General features: G+C 31.9%; 7 protein-coding genes across 7 annotated transcripts; 5 read left to right on the forward strand and 2 right to left on the reverse strand.

The window, feature by feature from the left end:
- Positions 1-7,198: 7,198 nt before the first annotated feature.
- On the reverse strand, positions 7,199-8,494 carry F4807DRAFT_457402 (alpha/beta-hydrolase; the record flags this gene model as incomplete). The annotated part of the gene is made up of 3 exons (XM_048001037.1): positions 7,199-7,233; positions 7,619-8,185; positions 8,245-8,494. 3 exons carry the CDS (start codon positions 8,492-8,494, stop codon positions 7,199-7,201), a joined length of 852 nt encoding a protein of 283 aa, XP_047857124.1.
- Positions 8,495-8,689: 195 nt separating this feature from the next.
- Positions 8,690-9,848, reverse strand: F4807DRAFT_342599 (uncharacterized protein). Its single transcript, XM_047995386.1, has 2 exons — positions 9,606-9,848; positions 8,690-9,545 (listed from the first exon to the last, which is right to left on the reverse strand). Exons 1-2 carry the CDS (start codon positions 9,735-9,737, stop codon positions 9,000-9,002), a joined length of 678 nt encoding a protein of 225 aa, XP_047857125.1. The 5' UTR covers positions 9,738-9,848; the 3' UTR covers positions 8,690-8,999.
- A 481-nt stretch (positions 9,849-10,329) lies between these two features.
- F4807DRAFT_457404 (uncharacterized protein) lies at positions 10,330-10,810 on the forward strand (the record flags this gene model as incomplete). The annotated part of the gene is made up of 4 exons (XM_048001038.1): positions 10,330-10,348; positions 10,405-10,491; positions 10,552-10,687; positions 10,744-10,810. 4 exons carry the CDS (start codon positions 10,330-10,332, stop codon positions 10,808-10,810), a joined length of 309 nt encoding a protein of 102 aa, XP_047857126.1.
- A 69-nt stretch (positions 10,811-10,879) lies between these two features.
- Positions 10,880-12,187, forward strand: F4807DRAFT_342442 (uncharacterized protein). Its single transcript, XM_047995385.1, has 2 exons — positions 10,880-11,508; positions 11,562-12,187. Exons 1-2 carry the CDS (start codon positions 11,351-11,353, stop codon positions 12,085-12,087), a joined length of 684 nt encoding a protein of 227 aa, XP_047857127.1. The 5' UTR covers positions 10,880-11,350; the 3' UTR covers positions 12,088-12,187.
- On the forward strand, positions 12,141-14,326 carry F4807DRAFT_413734 (fungal-specific transcription factor domain-containing protein). The gene has a single exon (XM_047996897.1). It carries the CDS (start codon positions 12,287-12,289, stop codon positions 13,619-13,621), a length of 1,335 nt encoding a protein of 444 aa, XP_047857128.1. The 5' UTR covers positions 12,141-12,286; the 3' UTR covers positions 13,622-14,326.
- Positions 13,949-14,338, forward strand: F4807DRAFT_457406 (uncharacterized protein; the record flags this gene model as incomplete). Its single annotated transcript, XM_048001039.1, has 1 exon — positions 13,949-14,338. One exon carries the CDS (start codon positions 13,949-13,951, stop codon positions 14,336-14,338), a length of 390 nt encoding a protein of 129 aa, XP_047857129.1.
- Positions 14,339-14,600: 262 nt separating this feature from the next.
- On the forward strand, positions 14,601-16,762 carry F4807DRAFT_342381 (major facilitator superfamily domain-containing protein). The gene has a single exon (XM_047995384.1). The coding sequence runs from the start codon at positions 14,863-14,865 to the stop codon at positions 16,552-16,554; it is 1,692 nt and encodes a 563-aa protein (XP_047857130.1). The 5' UTR covers positions 14,601-14,862; the 3' UTR covers positions 16,555-16,762.
- The last annotated feature ends 270 nt before the right edge of the window (positions 16,763-17,032 follow it).

Here is a 17,032-nt window from a genome sequence, read left to right on the forward strand (position 1 = left end):
TATATTTTTATATTTTTTTCGTTATATTTTATATTTATATATTTTTAAGTTTATATAATATTTTTTTTATATTAAAATAATATTTATCGTCGTATATTATTTATAATATATTTTTTATATAACTTATTAAAATTAATAATTTATATTTCCTTTTTAAGTTTATATAATAAAATAAATCATTTTTTAATTCGTATCGAATTTATTTTTATTTTTTATTTTTTATATTTTCCGTTAATAAATTTTTTAATTTTTTTATTTTTTTATTTTTTTTATAATTTTTAATAATCTTTTTTTTAAACTTATCCTTTATTTTAACTTCCGTTATAATATATATACTACCCATTATAATATTATTTATAATATCCTTAAAAATAAAATTTTCCTCGTTTCTTTTATATTATAAATCGTTTTAAGTTAATAATCGAAATAAAACATTAAAAATTAAATTTATTTTTCCGATTATATATTATATTTTTAAGTTAAATTATAATAAAAATATAAATGTAATAATAAGTTTCGTATTAAATTTATTAATATTTATTATTTTAAATATTTTTTAATTAATAATATTTTTTATTAACTTATAATCCGTTAATATAATTATAACTTTTATATAAAATTATAATTAAATTCGTATAAAATAACATAATTATATTAAATATATTATTTCGAGTTTTATAATATTATATTTTTTTTTTATTTTTATAAGAATTTTTAAATGAAAATTAATAAAATAAATTTTAAAAATAAAAATATTATTTCCGTTTTATTTATTATTTAAATAAAATATTATTACTTTAAAATTTTATTATTTTAACGCATTTATTTTTAAAAATATATACTTATTAAAATTTTAATAAGTTAAATTAAATGGTTATAATAATTAAGCTTATAAAATTTTAAAAATAATTTTCTCGGTTAACGTTAATTTAAATGATATTTTTTTTATATATAATTTTCGTTCGTATAATAACACTAGTATTTTTTTTTTACTTTTTTTTTATATTAATAATATTATTTTTTTATTTTATAAAAGTTTTATTTTTTATTAATAATATAAGATATATTTTTATAAAAACTTTATTATATTTATATATATTTTAAAATTTATAAATGTTATAAATATTTTTAATTTATATATTACGGATGTTTTTTTAATTATAATAATTATTTTTTTTTTATTAATCGTAAATTTAAATAAAGTAATAAATTTAAATCCGAAAAAAGATTTTATAAAAATTAAAATAAAATTAATTTATTAATATATTATAAATAATCATCGTAAATATTATTTATATTTTTCTTTTAAATCGTTAAATATAATTATATTATTAATGTATATTATATAAAAATATTCGAAAGGTTTTAATTTATAATTTATAAATTTTTACGTATAAATTAAGGAATTTTTAAACTTTATTAATATAACGTTAAACATTTTTAAACCTTTTAATAATATAATAATTATTTTATTATAATATTATTTAATTATTAATAATTAATAAAAAGATTTTATTTTATTAATAATGTTAAAATATTTTTTTCTTTATATTTTTTAAATGATTTTTTTAAATTTTAATAATAAATATATATTTATTAATATATTTTTATTTAAAAATTTTAAATTAATAATTATATATTTTTTTTATTTATTATTAATTATACGTTAAATAATAAAACATAATAAATTAAATAAAATAAGTTTTTTTTATTAATTTATTTTATTTATATTATATATATTTTTAAAAATTTAATTAATAAACTTATAATTTTATATATTTAATAAATAAACGTATTTAAGTTTATATATATTTTATTAATTATTTATTAAATTAATAATTATTTTTTTTTTAAATAAATTAATAACGTTTTTATTTATTTAATAATCGTGCCGATTTATAAATTTTATAAAACGTTTCGTAAAATAAAAATTTTAAATATATATATATATATTATTTTTACTTAAGATTTTAAATATATTAATTAATATTATTATTTTAAAAAACGGGAAATATTTTTTAACGAATTTAAGTTAAATTTATATAATTTTTTATATGTTTTTAAAAAAATTTTTATTTAAATTAAATATTTCGTTTAATTTTAAATATATTATAAAAGTTATAATATAATTAAATTTTTTAATCGTTAAATTTAATTTTACGTTATTTATATATATATTTATAATTTAAATTATATTAATTTTTTTTTTATATTATTATATAAAAAAATTCTTTTTATATTTTTATAATTACGTTAAATTTTATTCGTATTAATATATAAATATTTTTAATTATATTATTTATATAAAATATATTTTTAATATATTTTAAATTAATTATAATATATATTATACCGAAATAATTAACTTTAAAATTAAAATTTTAATTTTTTAATAATTTAATATAATTTATAAATAATATAATAAAAAACTTTATTAATATAATTATTTTATTTATTAAAAAAACATGTTTTTATACCATTTTTTAACGGGTAATTTATATAAATATATAAATATTTAAATATAACGTTAAAATTATATTAATTTACGAATAATTAAAAATCGCTCCGTGTTTATAAAAAAAGTCATTTCTTAATAATAAATTTAATAATAAACTTTTTTTATAAATTTATATTTTTATTAATAATTATATAATATTTTTATAATTATATTTTAACTTTTTTAATATATTAAAAAAAAATTTCGTTTTCTCGTATAAAATTAATTTTTATAAGTTAATTTTAATTATATAAAAAAGTTTTTTAAGTAAAAATGTTTCGTAATTTTAAATAAATTCGTTTAATTATTTTTTATTTATTATTTAATTATTTACGCCCGAATTTATACATGTTATTAATTTTCTTTTTTATTTATTTAAAATAATAAACTTAAAATTATTAAATTTTTTAATATTTAAATATAATTTTTATATTAATTAAGTTTTATAAATATTTATATTTTTATTATAAATATATTTTTATAATAATAATAATTATAATATTAATAACGTAACATGATATATTATGTTTACGTTATTATTTTATATTTTAAAATTTTTTTATTTTTAAATAAAAAACTTATTTTCGACATTTTTTACGTATAATAATTTATATTTAAAATATTAAGTTTTCGTAAATGTTAAAGCAAATAAATATTTAATATTTTTATTTAAATTTATATTAAAATGAATGTATTTTTTTAACCTTTAGCTCCGTTTTTTTATCGAAAAAAAACCGGATTTTAAATTATATAATTTATATTATAAAACTTAATAAAATTTACGAAAAGATAATAATTTTTTAATAATTTTAATAATGGTAATAAATAATAAAAATAATAATATATATTTATTAAAATAAATATATTTAAAATAATTTAATTATATAATAAATTTATATTTATATTTTTTATATATACGTTTATTTACATTATTAAGTCGAGTTAAATAAAATAATATATTTTTATTAATTTTATATTTTTTTAAAAAGAAATATTTATTTTTTTTTAATATATTTTTTATTTTTAAGTTTTTTTTATTTATTTAATAAGTTATTTTATTTTTTAAAAAAGTTTATCCTTTATTATTACGATTATTTTTAACTTAATATTAAAATTTATAATTTAATTTATATATATTTTTATATTAATGTCCGTAAAATTATAAATTATTATAACGTTATTTATTAAATTTATTTTAATTTTTATCGGAATAACGCGGATGGTTTCGGTTTTAAAATTTATTATAAAATTTATAATAATTTTTTAAATGTTTATAATAATAATTATACGAACGGTTATTATTATAATAATATTTTTAATTTCTTAAATAATTATATAAATTATTACGGTAATTACGTTTTTTTAATAACTTTATTTTTAATCGTTATTAATATTTACGGTTATAATAAAATTTATAATAACTTTTTAATTAAACATTAAAATTATAACTTTAAGAAATATTTTTTAAATAATATATTTTTTAAAAGATATTTTTCTTTTTAAATTTAAATTTATTATAATAAAATTTTATAAATTATTTAAAATTATTTATAAATATTAAACCTTTATTTATTTATTAATATATTATAAATAATTATTAATATAAATTTTAAATGTTAATAAATTAATAAAAATTTATAAATTATTATTTAAAACATTATAAATTATTAATATTTATTAATTTTCTTTAATTATATAAGTAATATAATAACATTTTATAATAAATATAATTTAATTTTTAAAGTTTATTCCGCGGAAATTTAAATTTTTTAAATATTTTATTTATTAAATTATATTTATTACGTTATAAATTAATTATTTAAATTTATTAAATAATTTCGAAAAAATATATTTTATATTTTTTAATACTTTTTTTTTATTTTTATTATTAAATATAAACGTTTATTAAAATTAAGTTCGGCCGCGTAATAATTAAAGAAATTTCGTTTAAATTTATTTAATATAAAATTTATTCGAACATTACGTTTTAATTTAATTAATAAATAAATAAATTAACCGTTAATAAATTTTTTTTTTAATAATTATAATTTTATTAATTTTAATAATAACATTTTAAAAATTAAAATAAAAATATTTAACGTTTTTAATATTTTATTTTTTTAATTTTTTTTATTTATTTCTTAATTTTATATTTACTTTAATTACGTTTTAAACATTATTTAAAATTAATTATACGTTCATTTTAAAGTTTTTTCCCATTATATATTTAATCGTTTATAATAAAATAATAATTTATTAAATTAAATAATATTATTTATTTTTAATAAATAAAATAAAAACAAATACGGTTAAAAAAATAAAAATTAACGGGGTTAATAAAAATAATAATAATATAATTAAAAATAACGCATTTATAAAAAGTGCCGGTAAATTTATAAATAATGCGGGTAATATTAATACGGGGTTAAAATTTAAAATTAATATTATAATTAAAATAATCGGTTTAATAAATTAATTTATTTATATAATTTAATTAAATTTAAATTATAAAATTTAAATAATTTAATTTACCGTAATTATTAACGTTTAAATAATTTAATTTATTATATATAATAATATTTAAATAATTTAATTTATTATACGTAATAACGTTTATATAATTTAATTAATAATAACGGTTAAAGTTTAAATTATTTAATTTAAATATTAAAATATAATAAATAAAATAATTTAAATATTTAAATTAATATAAATTAATCGAAATAAAAATAATATAAATAATAAAATTATTAATTTTAATAATAATATAAATATAACTTTTAATTTTTTAATATTAATTAATAAAATTCGCGTAAATTTTCGAATATTAATAAATTAATTAATGTAATAAAAAATTAATTTAATAAAATTAAATTATTAATAAAATAATTTCGCATTAATAAAATAAATAAAATTAATTAATTAAAATTATTTTTAAAAATATAATTAAAATTATAATTAAAATTAAAAAATTTAACTTTATAACATTTATAATTATTACGTTTATAATTATAATATAAATAATTAATATATAAATAATTATAATTATTATAATTAAAATGTATATAAATAAAAAATAAATAACTTTAAAATATATAAATAAAAAATTTACGTTTAAAATATTTATAATTAAATTATCGTAAATAATTTAATTATAACGGGTAGTTTAATTATAATTAATTTTTTTTTTATTTTTTTTATATAATTTAAATTTTAACGTTTAATATTATTAAATAAATATTTATTATAATTAAATTAACGTTAATTATAATTTTAACGTTTAACGTAATTAAATTAATAATTATAATAATTTTAACGTTTAAAAATTAAATATTATAAATTATAATAATAATAATTAAAATAATAAAATAATAATAAATAAAATTAATAATAATTTTATTATTAATTTTAATTCGTTTTAAAATATAAATAAAAATAAATTAATATATTTTATAATTATTTAAAATACGCGTTTTTAAAAATGTAAATTAATAATTCATTTAAAATTAAAAAAAATAAAAATATTTAAAAAGTTATAAATTATTTTAATAAAAGTTTAAATTAAAAAAATAATATTTTAAAAATAAAAAGTTTTAACGAAATTAATAATTTTCGTTTTTTTAATAATAAGTAATTTTTTAACCGAAATATTTTAAAAATAAATAATAAAAAAATTATTAACGTAAATATATAAAAATTTATTTTAAAATATAAATAAAAATAAAAATAAAACTTAAAAATATAAAAATAAAATAAACGTATAAGTTAAAATATATATAAAAATAAATAAAAAAACGGCGTATAAATTAAAACGTATATAAAAATAAATGGAAAAACGGTGCACGGGTTAATTACATGTAAAAATAAAAAAAAATCCGGGTAAACGCATATAAAATTCCGGTAAATTTAATTTAATATTAAAATAATTATTTTAATTTCGTTATTAATCGTATACGTTATATAATTTATAATGTTTTAATTTTTTTTAATAATTAAAAAAAAAAATTATTAAAAATAAAAAAATAATAAATAAAAAATAAATAAATAATCGTTAATATAAATAAACTTTAAATAATATTAATTTTTAATTTTATTTAATTATTTATATATTTATAAAATTTTCGTATAAATTAATAAAATTAATATTTTATTTTCATTTATATACGGATTTTTAAAGTTTTAATAATTTATTTAAAATAAAAAAATAAATAATAAAATTATAACTTTTAATATTATAAAACCGTATAAATAAAAATATACGGAAAATATAAATTAAAATATTACTTTATAACGAATAATAAATATTAAATATTATTTATTACTTAAAAAATAATACGGAATTAAAATTATTAATTATTAAAAACGTTAATAAAATAAAATAAAAATAAATAAATAATTAATTATTTTAAGTTTTAATAAAATTTAAAAAATCTTAAAAAATTTTATATATATTAATTATAAATTATAATAATTTTTTCTTTCGAATATATATAATTAAAAAACTTAATATATTTATTTAAATATATTTTTTATAATTAATTTCGTATATTAATTATAATTATATTTATAATTATAATTAAATATTTATTTATATTACGAAATTTTAAAGTTTATTAATTAATTTTAAATTTAATAATTACCTAGTTATATATATACAGGGATCCTTATATTGATTACCCCTTTTCCTATGACTAAGCCTTCTTAGCGTGTACCACCTAGTTTGCTTGAGGCATAGCCTACAACTTTCTATATGTACTATAACATTGGCACATTCTCCCACGTACGACCATAGGAGCTAGAATACTCGGGATCCCGTCCGCTCTCCCATAGATAAGCTGGCTACCGCCGGATTAGTAGTTGGGTCGGTGACGACCAGCGAATCCCCGGTGTTGTACGTTTTGGCTTTTTACTTTTTACTTGATATTACTTTATTCCTTTTGAGCTTTCTAGGAATTAATTTTGCAATTTCTGTACCTGCTTATGGCGAACGCAGGACGAATTGACTTCCGCGCGGAGAGCGGCATGTACTTGACTTCATTCACAATTATCGAAATGCCCCACTGTCAACCATCTCATTACAGGAACCCTCTAGATTCAGGAGGGTATCATCAATTGTCTAACCATGCCAAGAGCTTTCATCGCTTGCCACAGATATTATGGCCTTGATACACTCATCTGGGCTCTCCAGCATATGCCAATGTCCTGTATCCTTACAAGTTACTTGCTGCGCGTTCGGTCCAATATCGTTTACAATGTCCGCGCCCACTTCAAGCGTGGATACCTTATCTTCATCGCCGGATAAAATGATAACCTTGCCATTGATCTGACTCCATACAGGGGCCGAGCTCTGAGCCAGAGCATCCACAGCCAGAGCATACCCTTCCGGGTCTTGTCTCGTAAGCATCTCTCTAGCAAATGATACTTCTGCTTTTCGGTTGGCTAAGGATTTGGCTGAGAATGCACTTGACACGACCGCATCAGCGACCGCCACCATCCCCTGCCTTCGTACAATGGAGGAGCGAGTAGTGAGTGCCTTCTGAATAGCTTCGGGGAATGGCCGAACAGCGCCGAACGTCACAACTCCTTTTACTATCTCGGGGTGCTTAGCTGCGAGGTGAAGGCTAATGAGACCACCAAAGGAGTGGCCAACGACTACAACGTCTTTAAGCCCTAAGTGACTAATCACATCTAGCTATACGTTAATATTTCAAATAACTTTGGAGTTATTTAGAGACAAGAAATCTTACCTTCGCAGTCTGCTACGTATGACTCGACGCTGGAACTGGACGGCACGGAGCTTCTACCGTGCCCGGCGAAGTCGAAACGAACGAGGTCAAAGTCGAGCAGATCAGATACTAGGGGCTGGTAGGAGTTCGTTGTCCCACCGAGACCGTGGATGAACAGGACAGTCCTTGAGCCGCTCTTCCCTTCTCTTTCGTAGAAGAGGTTGACGGAGTCACGAAGTACGTATCCGGATGATGTAATTTTAGAAGCCATGTCTTTGTTGGAAACTACGGCCATAGGTATGACTGAGAATGGGAAACATTATTTAGCTTTAAATTATTATTTTCGTTACCGGAATACGTATGGCACCCTACCCGTCGGAATGTTGCCGCCAGGAAAAGTGGGTCGTCGAATAGGGGTAAGTCCTCATCTGCCCCTCGAACTATCCGAGCTGCGGTGCAAGATGTGTACAGTTCAGAAGAGCCCGAATGAATATCATATAAGGAGCATGATCGAGGGCCTTAGAGGCTATCATGCATGATTATCTGATACACCTTAGATTAAAAGGTTACCTATGTACAGATGTGACTTGACTAGGTACTACCTAAGACTTCCACTTCATACATTGCTGAAGCGTTCCATATCGTTATTCTTTGGCTCTACCTACACTAAACTCATTTTGTCTCCCCAGTGCACTCAATTCCACGATCGTAGACTACCCTGAGGCTTCCTAAGCCATGACCTGGCCATGACCTGGTCATGACCCATTCCTAAAACTTCAATCAAAGTTATCAAATAGAGCTACAATGTACGCACTGTACTCTCTAATGGCTGAGCAGGAAATTGATTCTGCTTCGGGTCCTATGATCGAAATAGACGGCGCTCGAATAAGCCCTTTCCCGAACTCGTGGACATTCGCTTGAGTTGTTGCCAGCTTGCGCGCCTTTTCGACAAGGACTGGGCTTCCGTCAATTTCTAAAGCGGCCCCCTTCTTCTCCGATACTTCAAAGACTGCTGAGACAGACATGTCTTTTGGATCGTCTTTCTGCTGGAATATCTCTAATTCTGGGGGTACGACAGGCGGTGATGCCGTAGCTGACGAATCCCAAATGTCTCGACCAACTACTCGCCCGTCTAGGGAAGTCCATCCAACAAGCATGAGGTCACATGAAAGCTCAACTTTTGAGAGGAGCGAAAAGACGCGGAAAGCACTGGTGAAGGACGTCTCAGACAAGCCGCCATCTAGAGGGAAAGCAATAGCTATAGGTGCAATTCCCGCATCCTTCCCGGGTCGAGTTATGTAGTTGTTTCCTGCACTATCTTCCTATATAGATATGTCAGAGATTGTTCAAACATACCTATTGAGGGTAAATGAATTACTGACAGAAAACTGAAGCGACTGGGACGCGGCGAAGTCCTTGAGAGCTCCCCTGAATGTTTTGTTTAAGAGAGTTTGCTGGCTTTCAGTGCTTGCATAGGCCTTTCGAAGATCAGCAAAACTGCTGTCCCCGGACATTGCCGCCGTATCTATGATGGATGAAGAATGCAAGGGGTCGTTAGTTTCACAAGTAGACCACTACTCTTATTAAAATGATAGGTACCTAAGCTTGTCTTCCCCGAAGAATGGGTCACCATAATGAAGCACCATTTTCGAGGGAGACAGTCAACGAATATTGGTGGTTATTTGTTTACTTGCCAGCAGGAGTATTCCCGTCGCGGCGAGAGCGAGATGGGGTAAGATGGTGCGAATAGGGGGGACTAGTGGACGGGAAGATGCCGAGATGGGTGGGGCATCAGATTGTGGGGTAAATAGCCGAACCGTGCATTCAAAAGAGACCGATCGAGGACTTCGCGCTTTTAACCAATTTGTCATCCGGATCGGAACTCCGATTGCTATTCGGCCGAGTCTTACGAAGAAGGATGTTACGAAGAGGGCTTTTATGAAGAAGTATTTGAAGAATCCTGCATGTTGTGTAGGAAGGAGAGGTTTATAAGCTTGGCATGTCTCCATGACAGTAATAGTTATTTATCTCCTTTTCTTTAACATACTACTCGAAATACTCACATATCTACTCAAACCCTAGGTAGATATCCTCATATTCAACAAAATGCCTGTATATCATATAGGTATGGTCTTACTGTGGTATTCGGAGCCGAATTCAAGTGCTAATGTTGTGATCAAGTGTTAATCCGACTAAAGCCGGGTGTCACACCGGAGTTGTTAGATGAATTCACCACCAGAGCAAAAGCAATGGCGAATCAGGTTCCTGGTAGGTTGCTGCCCATAATTTTTGCTGTAGGTTTTTTATTTTAACCCTCATATTTACCAGGTCTTACAAAGATTGACGTTGGTCCTCCTCTACCCATTACTGCAGATCGCAGCAAAGGCTTTGATATGGCTGTTGTAGGTGTCCTAGAGAAAAAAGAGGACATTACAGTCTATGCCACTCATCCAGCTCACATGCGGTATGCCGATCCCCTAGGCACCTAGCTTTCCGCATATGCTAACACGGAATACATAGTGCTCATGAACTCCGTGAACAGTTGTGCGAGGAAACTCTTGTATATGATTTAGAATTTCCTGCTTAGGAGGGCTATTTAAACCATGTCAAGACCAACTTCATATTCAAACACGGATTATAGACAATGGTTATTATCAATGAGGAGTCAAGCATTGACGGAAATAGAGTTGAAGTACTAAGCCGTGCTTTTCCTGTGGTGATACTGTGAGCGTAGTGGGATGCAAACACCCGGAGATATCGGAATTCCCATTTAAGAAATCATGTTGAGGATCCTCAAAGGCATAACAACGCCATGGCCGTTGTAAAACTCAGACACTCACTCCACTTCTTTGCTTCCGCCTTGGTACTCACTTGTTCGGAGAGCGACTCAATCGCCCATGAAAGGGGAGGCCGGCAGATAAACCTTTGGACACGTCTTAATGATGCTACAGGCCGGCTTTGATTTCGGAATGTTACGAGTGAGATCCGGGCTTCGGCTACCCTCCAGGGTGATTTACTTTGAATGTGGGGTAGTGAGATGATCTTTGATTTATAATCTTCGCCAACTTTTTAAAGAAGTGAAGATAGAGAGAAGCTAGAAAGTAGGTGGTTAACTGTCAATGTCATAATGCCTCAAAGTGATCTTAGTCGCAATAGCAACCCCCGACCATCGCGGAAATATGGATTTGCCTGCTCGAATTGCAGGAGACGAAAAGCAAGGTGCAATGGCGCCATGCCGAGTTGTCAAAAATGTCTTGCCAACAATGAGAGCTGTTCATATGATAAGTGAGTAGTCGAAGACGTTCAAAGTGCGAACACTGGTTTTCATAAGTTCATAGGGCCCCTTCGGTAGCTTATGCTGTATCACTGCAAAATCAATTGCAAGCGTACAAGGACCGAATCGACGAACTCCGGCGAGTGAAAGATGAAGAACGTGATACACTTTTAAACCAACCCATCTACACAATAAGCCCAAATGAAGGCCGGTCTCGAGCATTTCAAAGCACTTCGGATATCAACAGTCCACTCCGGGTAGACACTGCTTCTAAGCAAGACACGACCAACACAGCCGAGATGGCCTCTGTCGGAACAGATGGTCGCGTTTGCTTTTACGGAAAAACCAGTCTGTACCACATCGACCCCCAAAACTTTGAGCCAAATAGTCCTGAGACGAACCATAACACTAGTATCGAAGATAATAGCTACGATATGGCGTATGTGCCTTCTGTATATCCAGAGTTCTGTGATACAGCCTCAATTCTGGCAGAGACCCCATCAGCTCTCCTATCCGACCTTCTCGATACGTACTGGACATATCCACATCACTTGCATTGCGTATTGTGCAAGCCCCTGTTTCTACGTTAGCATATCTCTGTAGTCTCAAATTCCGGGTAGGTACCTATCTAACCGATATATAGGAGACCTATACAGTTCTGGGCCCTATGTGACTCCTTTTCTTCTGTGTGCTGTGCTTGCACAAGCCGCCCGATATTCCACGCGAATAGATGCCACAGAAATTGGACAGAGCTTTGCTGCCAAGGCTTTACAACTGTTGACAATTGATATGGGAAAAGGCAGTTCCATCCCGACCATTCAAGGTCTACTTGTTTTCTCGGCCCGCGAATGCGCCTGTGGTCGTGTGTCTCAGGGCTGGCTTTACTCTGGTATGGCATTCCGGATGATGCGAGATCTCGGGATAGACGTTTCTCCTAAGAAGCTAGGACATCTAGCGAAACAATTCTCTGAGGAAGATCTCGCGGTGCGGCAACAGGTCTTCTGGAGTTGTTATACCTGGGATAAAACCATGAGTGTGTGTGTTGGCCGAGCAGCAGTACTGCACTGCTCTGTGGAACTGCCCACGTCGGATACACTACCATTCGGACGCGAGGCAGACGACGAAGTGTGGCCGCCGACAATAACGAACACTTCACTCGCAGATGGTCTTGTGAAGCAGAAGGCTCTAAGCAGCGCACGTTTCGTAGCATACTGCGAGCTCAGCTTCATCACTGAAAGCATTCTCGACACACTATATTCAAGACCTCATAGCGGGCAACAAGAACACCTCTTAACGTATCTCGACACTACATTGCAGAGGCTACAGTCCTGGGCTGATCGGTTACCTCCAGAACTATTCATCAAAGAAGCTGGCGCAACCATAGTCTCTCCTCCACTGCACATCCTCCTGCTGAACCTAACGTACCACGCAGCTACCATTCTATTATGCCGCCCCTATCGAACCGTTCAACAAACCGCGAAGGAGAAATGTACCAAAGCATCTCAAATGGTCGATACGCTCTTTATATTACATGTCAAACGCTTCGGTTTCCGATATGTTACCTATTTGCAGACGTACACACTGTTCGTCGCCTGCACGATAAACGTACTTGACTTTACTGAGAACGACGACGCGGCTGGAGACTCGAAGTTGGCTCGTGAAGCGAATGCAAGGCTTCATTTCGGGCTCGAAATTTTCAGACAGGCAAATAGCACGCCGGCTGCAGCTCGATGCGCCGCCACCATTTCTCAACTATTTCAGAGGCAGAAGACATCCAAACAGAATGAGAAATTGAATCCAACGGCTCCAATAAGAGTCGATCCTCTGACGACAGACGCAGTCGCCAATTCGAGTGCTCAGGAACCTGCCGTAACCCCTTTAGCGGCGAATCCGCCCCTTCCAACACTATATCAAGCACAAGTCACCGCTGAACCGATAACTACGAATGATCACTCAGGCGCCCAAGATCGTAATTTGACCGAACCTTTTGACTTTTCTCTCCCGATTGAAACGCCGCTCAGGTGGCTACCGGAGAATGTCCAGGATGATGGAAGTTGGATGTTGATGACGGACGTGAATTTCAATAGAGACTTCGAGTTCCCATCTATGGCAGAGTTCTCATAATCTAGAAACATGTTCGTGTACTAAAGTAAAAAAAAAAAAAAAAAAAAAAAAAAAAAAGGGAGACCAACACTTAAGAACCAACAGGCTTAGTTCCAACACATTAATACGTTAACCCCCCGTTCGCCAGGCCCTAGGAGCCTTTTAGAGCTAGTACTTTTCTTTATTTTTAGTCACAATTGTACCGGCATGCCCTCAAAGAGCGACTACAAAATTCGGCCTCGCGCCGCCTTAACATCTTCACTGAGCAAAAACAACAACATCGATCTATTCAGCCCCTCTATTAAACACCAGATTTTGCTAGGAATAAATCATTTTCCATCCTTCGCCATGTTCGAGCAATTCCAACCACGCCATATCCCCGTGCTCTTTTCAGCAACCGTGATGACCTTCGGTGGGATGTGGTCTTACTTCGATGCGCGAGCTGCTATGCTCGAGTTTGGCCTCCCGGACCGCATCGCTAGCACGCCCGCTGCGTCGGCAGTCATGCACATCAACAACGCCCGCACGACTGTCCTCGGCATGTGCATGTATACCCTCTACTTTCGCCGTGAATTCACCGCCTGCGATACCATCCTCGCCATCTTGGGCGCCTACGCAGGCCTGGTCGACAGTTATGTGGTGTGGAGGGAGGGAAATCCACGCAAGGCAGCCTTCCGCCTCGCGAGCTCATGGCTGCTGTCCGCTGTGGGGTTCGCTGGGTGGACTGCGGGTAGCTAAATCAGCGGCCTGCGTTGGTGCAAACAGAAGGTCCATAGTGCTAGAGTTTCCCACTAATTCATGCAAGGGGGGTAGGCGGGATATTGGGGGCTATCTTAAATTCACACCTCGTTCGTTCGAGACTTTCCGGAGCCTCGTCTTTCTACTACGTAGTACCTCTCTCTGTAGCTGATCCTTCCATAACTGCATTTCCGATGCCCCCTCCGATTTGTCGATGTTCAACAGTTCGTTTTAATTTAATGATGGCAGTCCTTGCCGTCTGCCCTTGCAAGAATGATCTGCAAACATGAGCTTGGCTGTGGTAGATACCTACATGCTCTTGTGAAAAGTTACCGGCGAGTGAATTACAGCGGCACGCTGTCTTAACTCTGGCTGATGAATTCTCAACTATCACTGCTCCCCAAGCAAATAGGGTTTTAAGTGAAGCGAAAACGACATCTTCTACCAAGTGAACCAATGGATAGCCCCTAGCTCTCTGAATTATCAGAAGCCGACATCTTCTTTACATAGAAATCAAGTCCAATATGGCTGATCGGGAGTTGGCGCTGCAAGTTCCAGACTCACAAGTCGAAGTTAGAACTGAGAAGGATGAGTCCGAATCATTTAAACCTTCATGGCGCATCTGGACCATCTTCTTAGTGCTGTGTATGCTATCCCTCATGGCCTCCATTGATTCAACCATCATCACCACATCTTTGCCGACAGTTACGCGGGAAGTCGGCGGCGCCGGCCAATACGTTTGGATCGCGAATTCGTACTTGTTCGCGTGCACCGTCCCGCAACCTCTTTACGGCCAAATCGCAAATATCTTCGGCCGCCGCAATCCGCTCTTCGTCGCAATCGCTCTCTTCACCCTCGGCAGCGGTATCGCCGGCGGTTCTCATAATGTCGTCACGCTGATTGCCGGCCGCACCATCCAGGGTCTGGGGTCTGGTGGATTGTACGTCTTATCCGATATCATAATTTGCGACCTAGTTCCGTCCCGATATCGCGGCCCTTATATAAGTGCCGTGCTTTCTACCGCTGCTATCGGCGCCACTATAGGACCTATCATCGGCGGCGCGCTTGCCCAAGCAAACTGGCGTTGGATATTTTGGATCAACTTGCCAGTCATGGGCGTCGGGCTCCTGGCCATCGCTCTCGCGCTCAACGTACAATACAAACGCAGTCCTACGTGGCTCCACGCAATATCCCGCGTCGACTTCCTGGGGAACGCGATATTCATACCAAGCATGACGGCCATATTCTTCGGCTTGATCATGGGCGGTCAAGACGGCTACCCTTGGGGGTCGTGGCGCATCATTCTCCCGCTCGTCCTGGGCGTCCTCGGCTGGGTCGCTTTCCACGTCCACCAATCATCACGTATCTGCCGTGAGCCCAGCATGCCCACCCGGCTCTTCAAGCACCGCACCTCAGCCGCCGGGTTCCTCATGATCTTTCTCGCGGCAGTCATCATGCAAGCCACGGGGTACTTCCTACCAGTCTACTTCCAAGCCGTCAAAGGCGTCACCCCCTTGATGTCCGGAGTATCCTTCCTACCCTTCGCCCTGGCCATCATCCCGTTCGGCGGGCTCGCAGGCGCCTTCCTATCCAAGACAGGGCTATACAAACCCCTACACTGGGCCGGCTTCGCGCTAAGCGCCGTCGGGACCGGGCTCTTCTCCACATTACGCGAGGACTCGAGCCGCGGCGCCTGGATCGGGTTCCAGATCATCGCAGCCGGCGGGATCGGCCTCGTGTTCACGGCGACGCTCCCCTCGACGCTCGCGGCGCTGCCGGAATCCGACGTCGCCGTCGCCACGGGCACGTACTCGTTCGTGCGATCGCTCGGCCTGGTCTGGGGCGCGACGATGGCGGCCATCGCCTTCAACGGCCAGGTCGACGCGCACCTCAACCTCGTCGCGGACGCGGGGATCCGGCGGCTCTTGGTCGACGGCGGCGCATACACGTCTGCGGGCAAATTTACCGCGCTGCCGGACCCGGCCAGGGGCCAGGTCATCAGGGTGTATGAGTTGGCGTTGAGGGCCACCTGGCTGGTGTTTGTCGGCGTGGCGTGTCTAGGGTTTCTCGTCGCTTTTGTTGAGAAACACGTTGTGCTGCGCAAAGACCATTCTACCGAGTTCGGACTTGCCGAGAAGCCAGCCGAGGAAGAAAAAGCGGAAAAGGGGGTGGATATAAGCTCTCCAGATACCAAGCCATCTAGCGACGTAGACTGAGGGTTTGCAGAAGTTGATGTGGGACTAAAAGCACTGGTGTTGGGACATCGACGTGTATTTTATAGGTAATCTAGGTAGGTAATCCGTAGTCCTATCCACAAGGGGAGTGGTTCATCGATTCTTCCAATAGGCCAAAGGTTTGAGGTCGAGAAAATCTTCCACTATGGCCATTCAACGTGCACCTGAATTTGTAGTTAACTGAAGTCTGCCATGATCAGTAGGTATACCCAAAAAGAGCCATCAAGGGTCAAACCTCTCTCAATTAATAGCTTAGGGAGCTGGGTATCTCGCAAGATGTCGCCACAAAAGCAACGACAACAACCACTATATACACGCGTCGTCATTCGTCATACATATCCGTCCTCATAACCCGCGTCCTGACTTTTTAAACTGTTGCTGTTGTTGGTAAAGTTTTCCTGTGATTCTGCAATTTTAAACCGACCCCGCCAGACCGCCTTTTTACTGTAGTAACAGTCCA

The sequence above is a fragment of the Annulohypoxylon truncatum genome, assembly GCF_022578515.1.
Source record: "Annulohypoxylon truncatum strain CBS 140777 unplaced genomic scaffold F4807scaffold_6, whole genome shotgun sequence".
Taxonomy (NCBI): domain Eukaryota; kingdom Fungi; phylum Ascomycota; class Sordariomycetes; order Xylariales; family Hypoxylaceae; genus Annulohypoxylon; species Annulohypoxylon truncatum.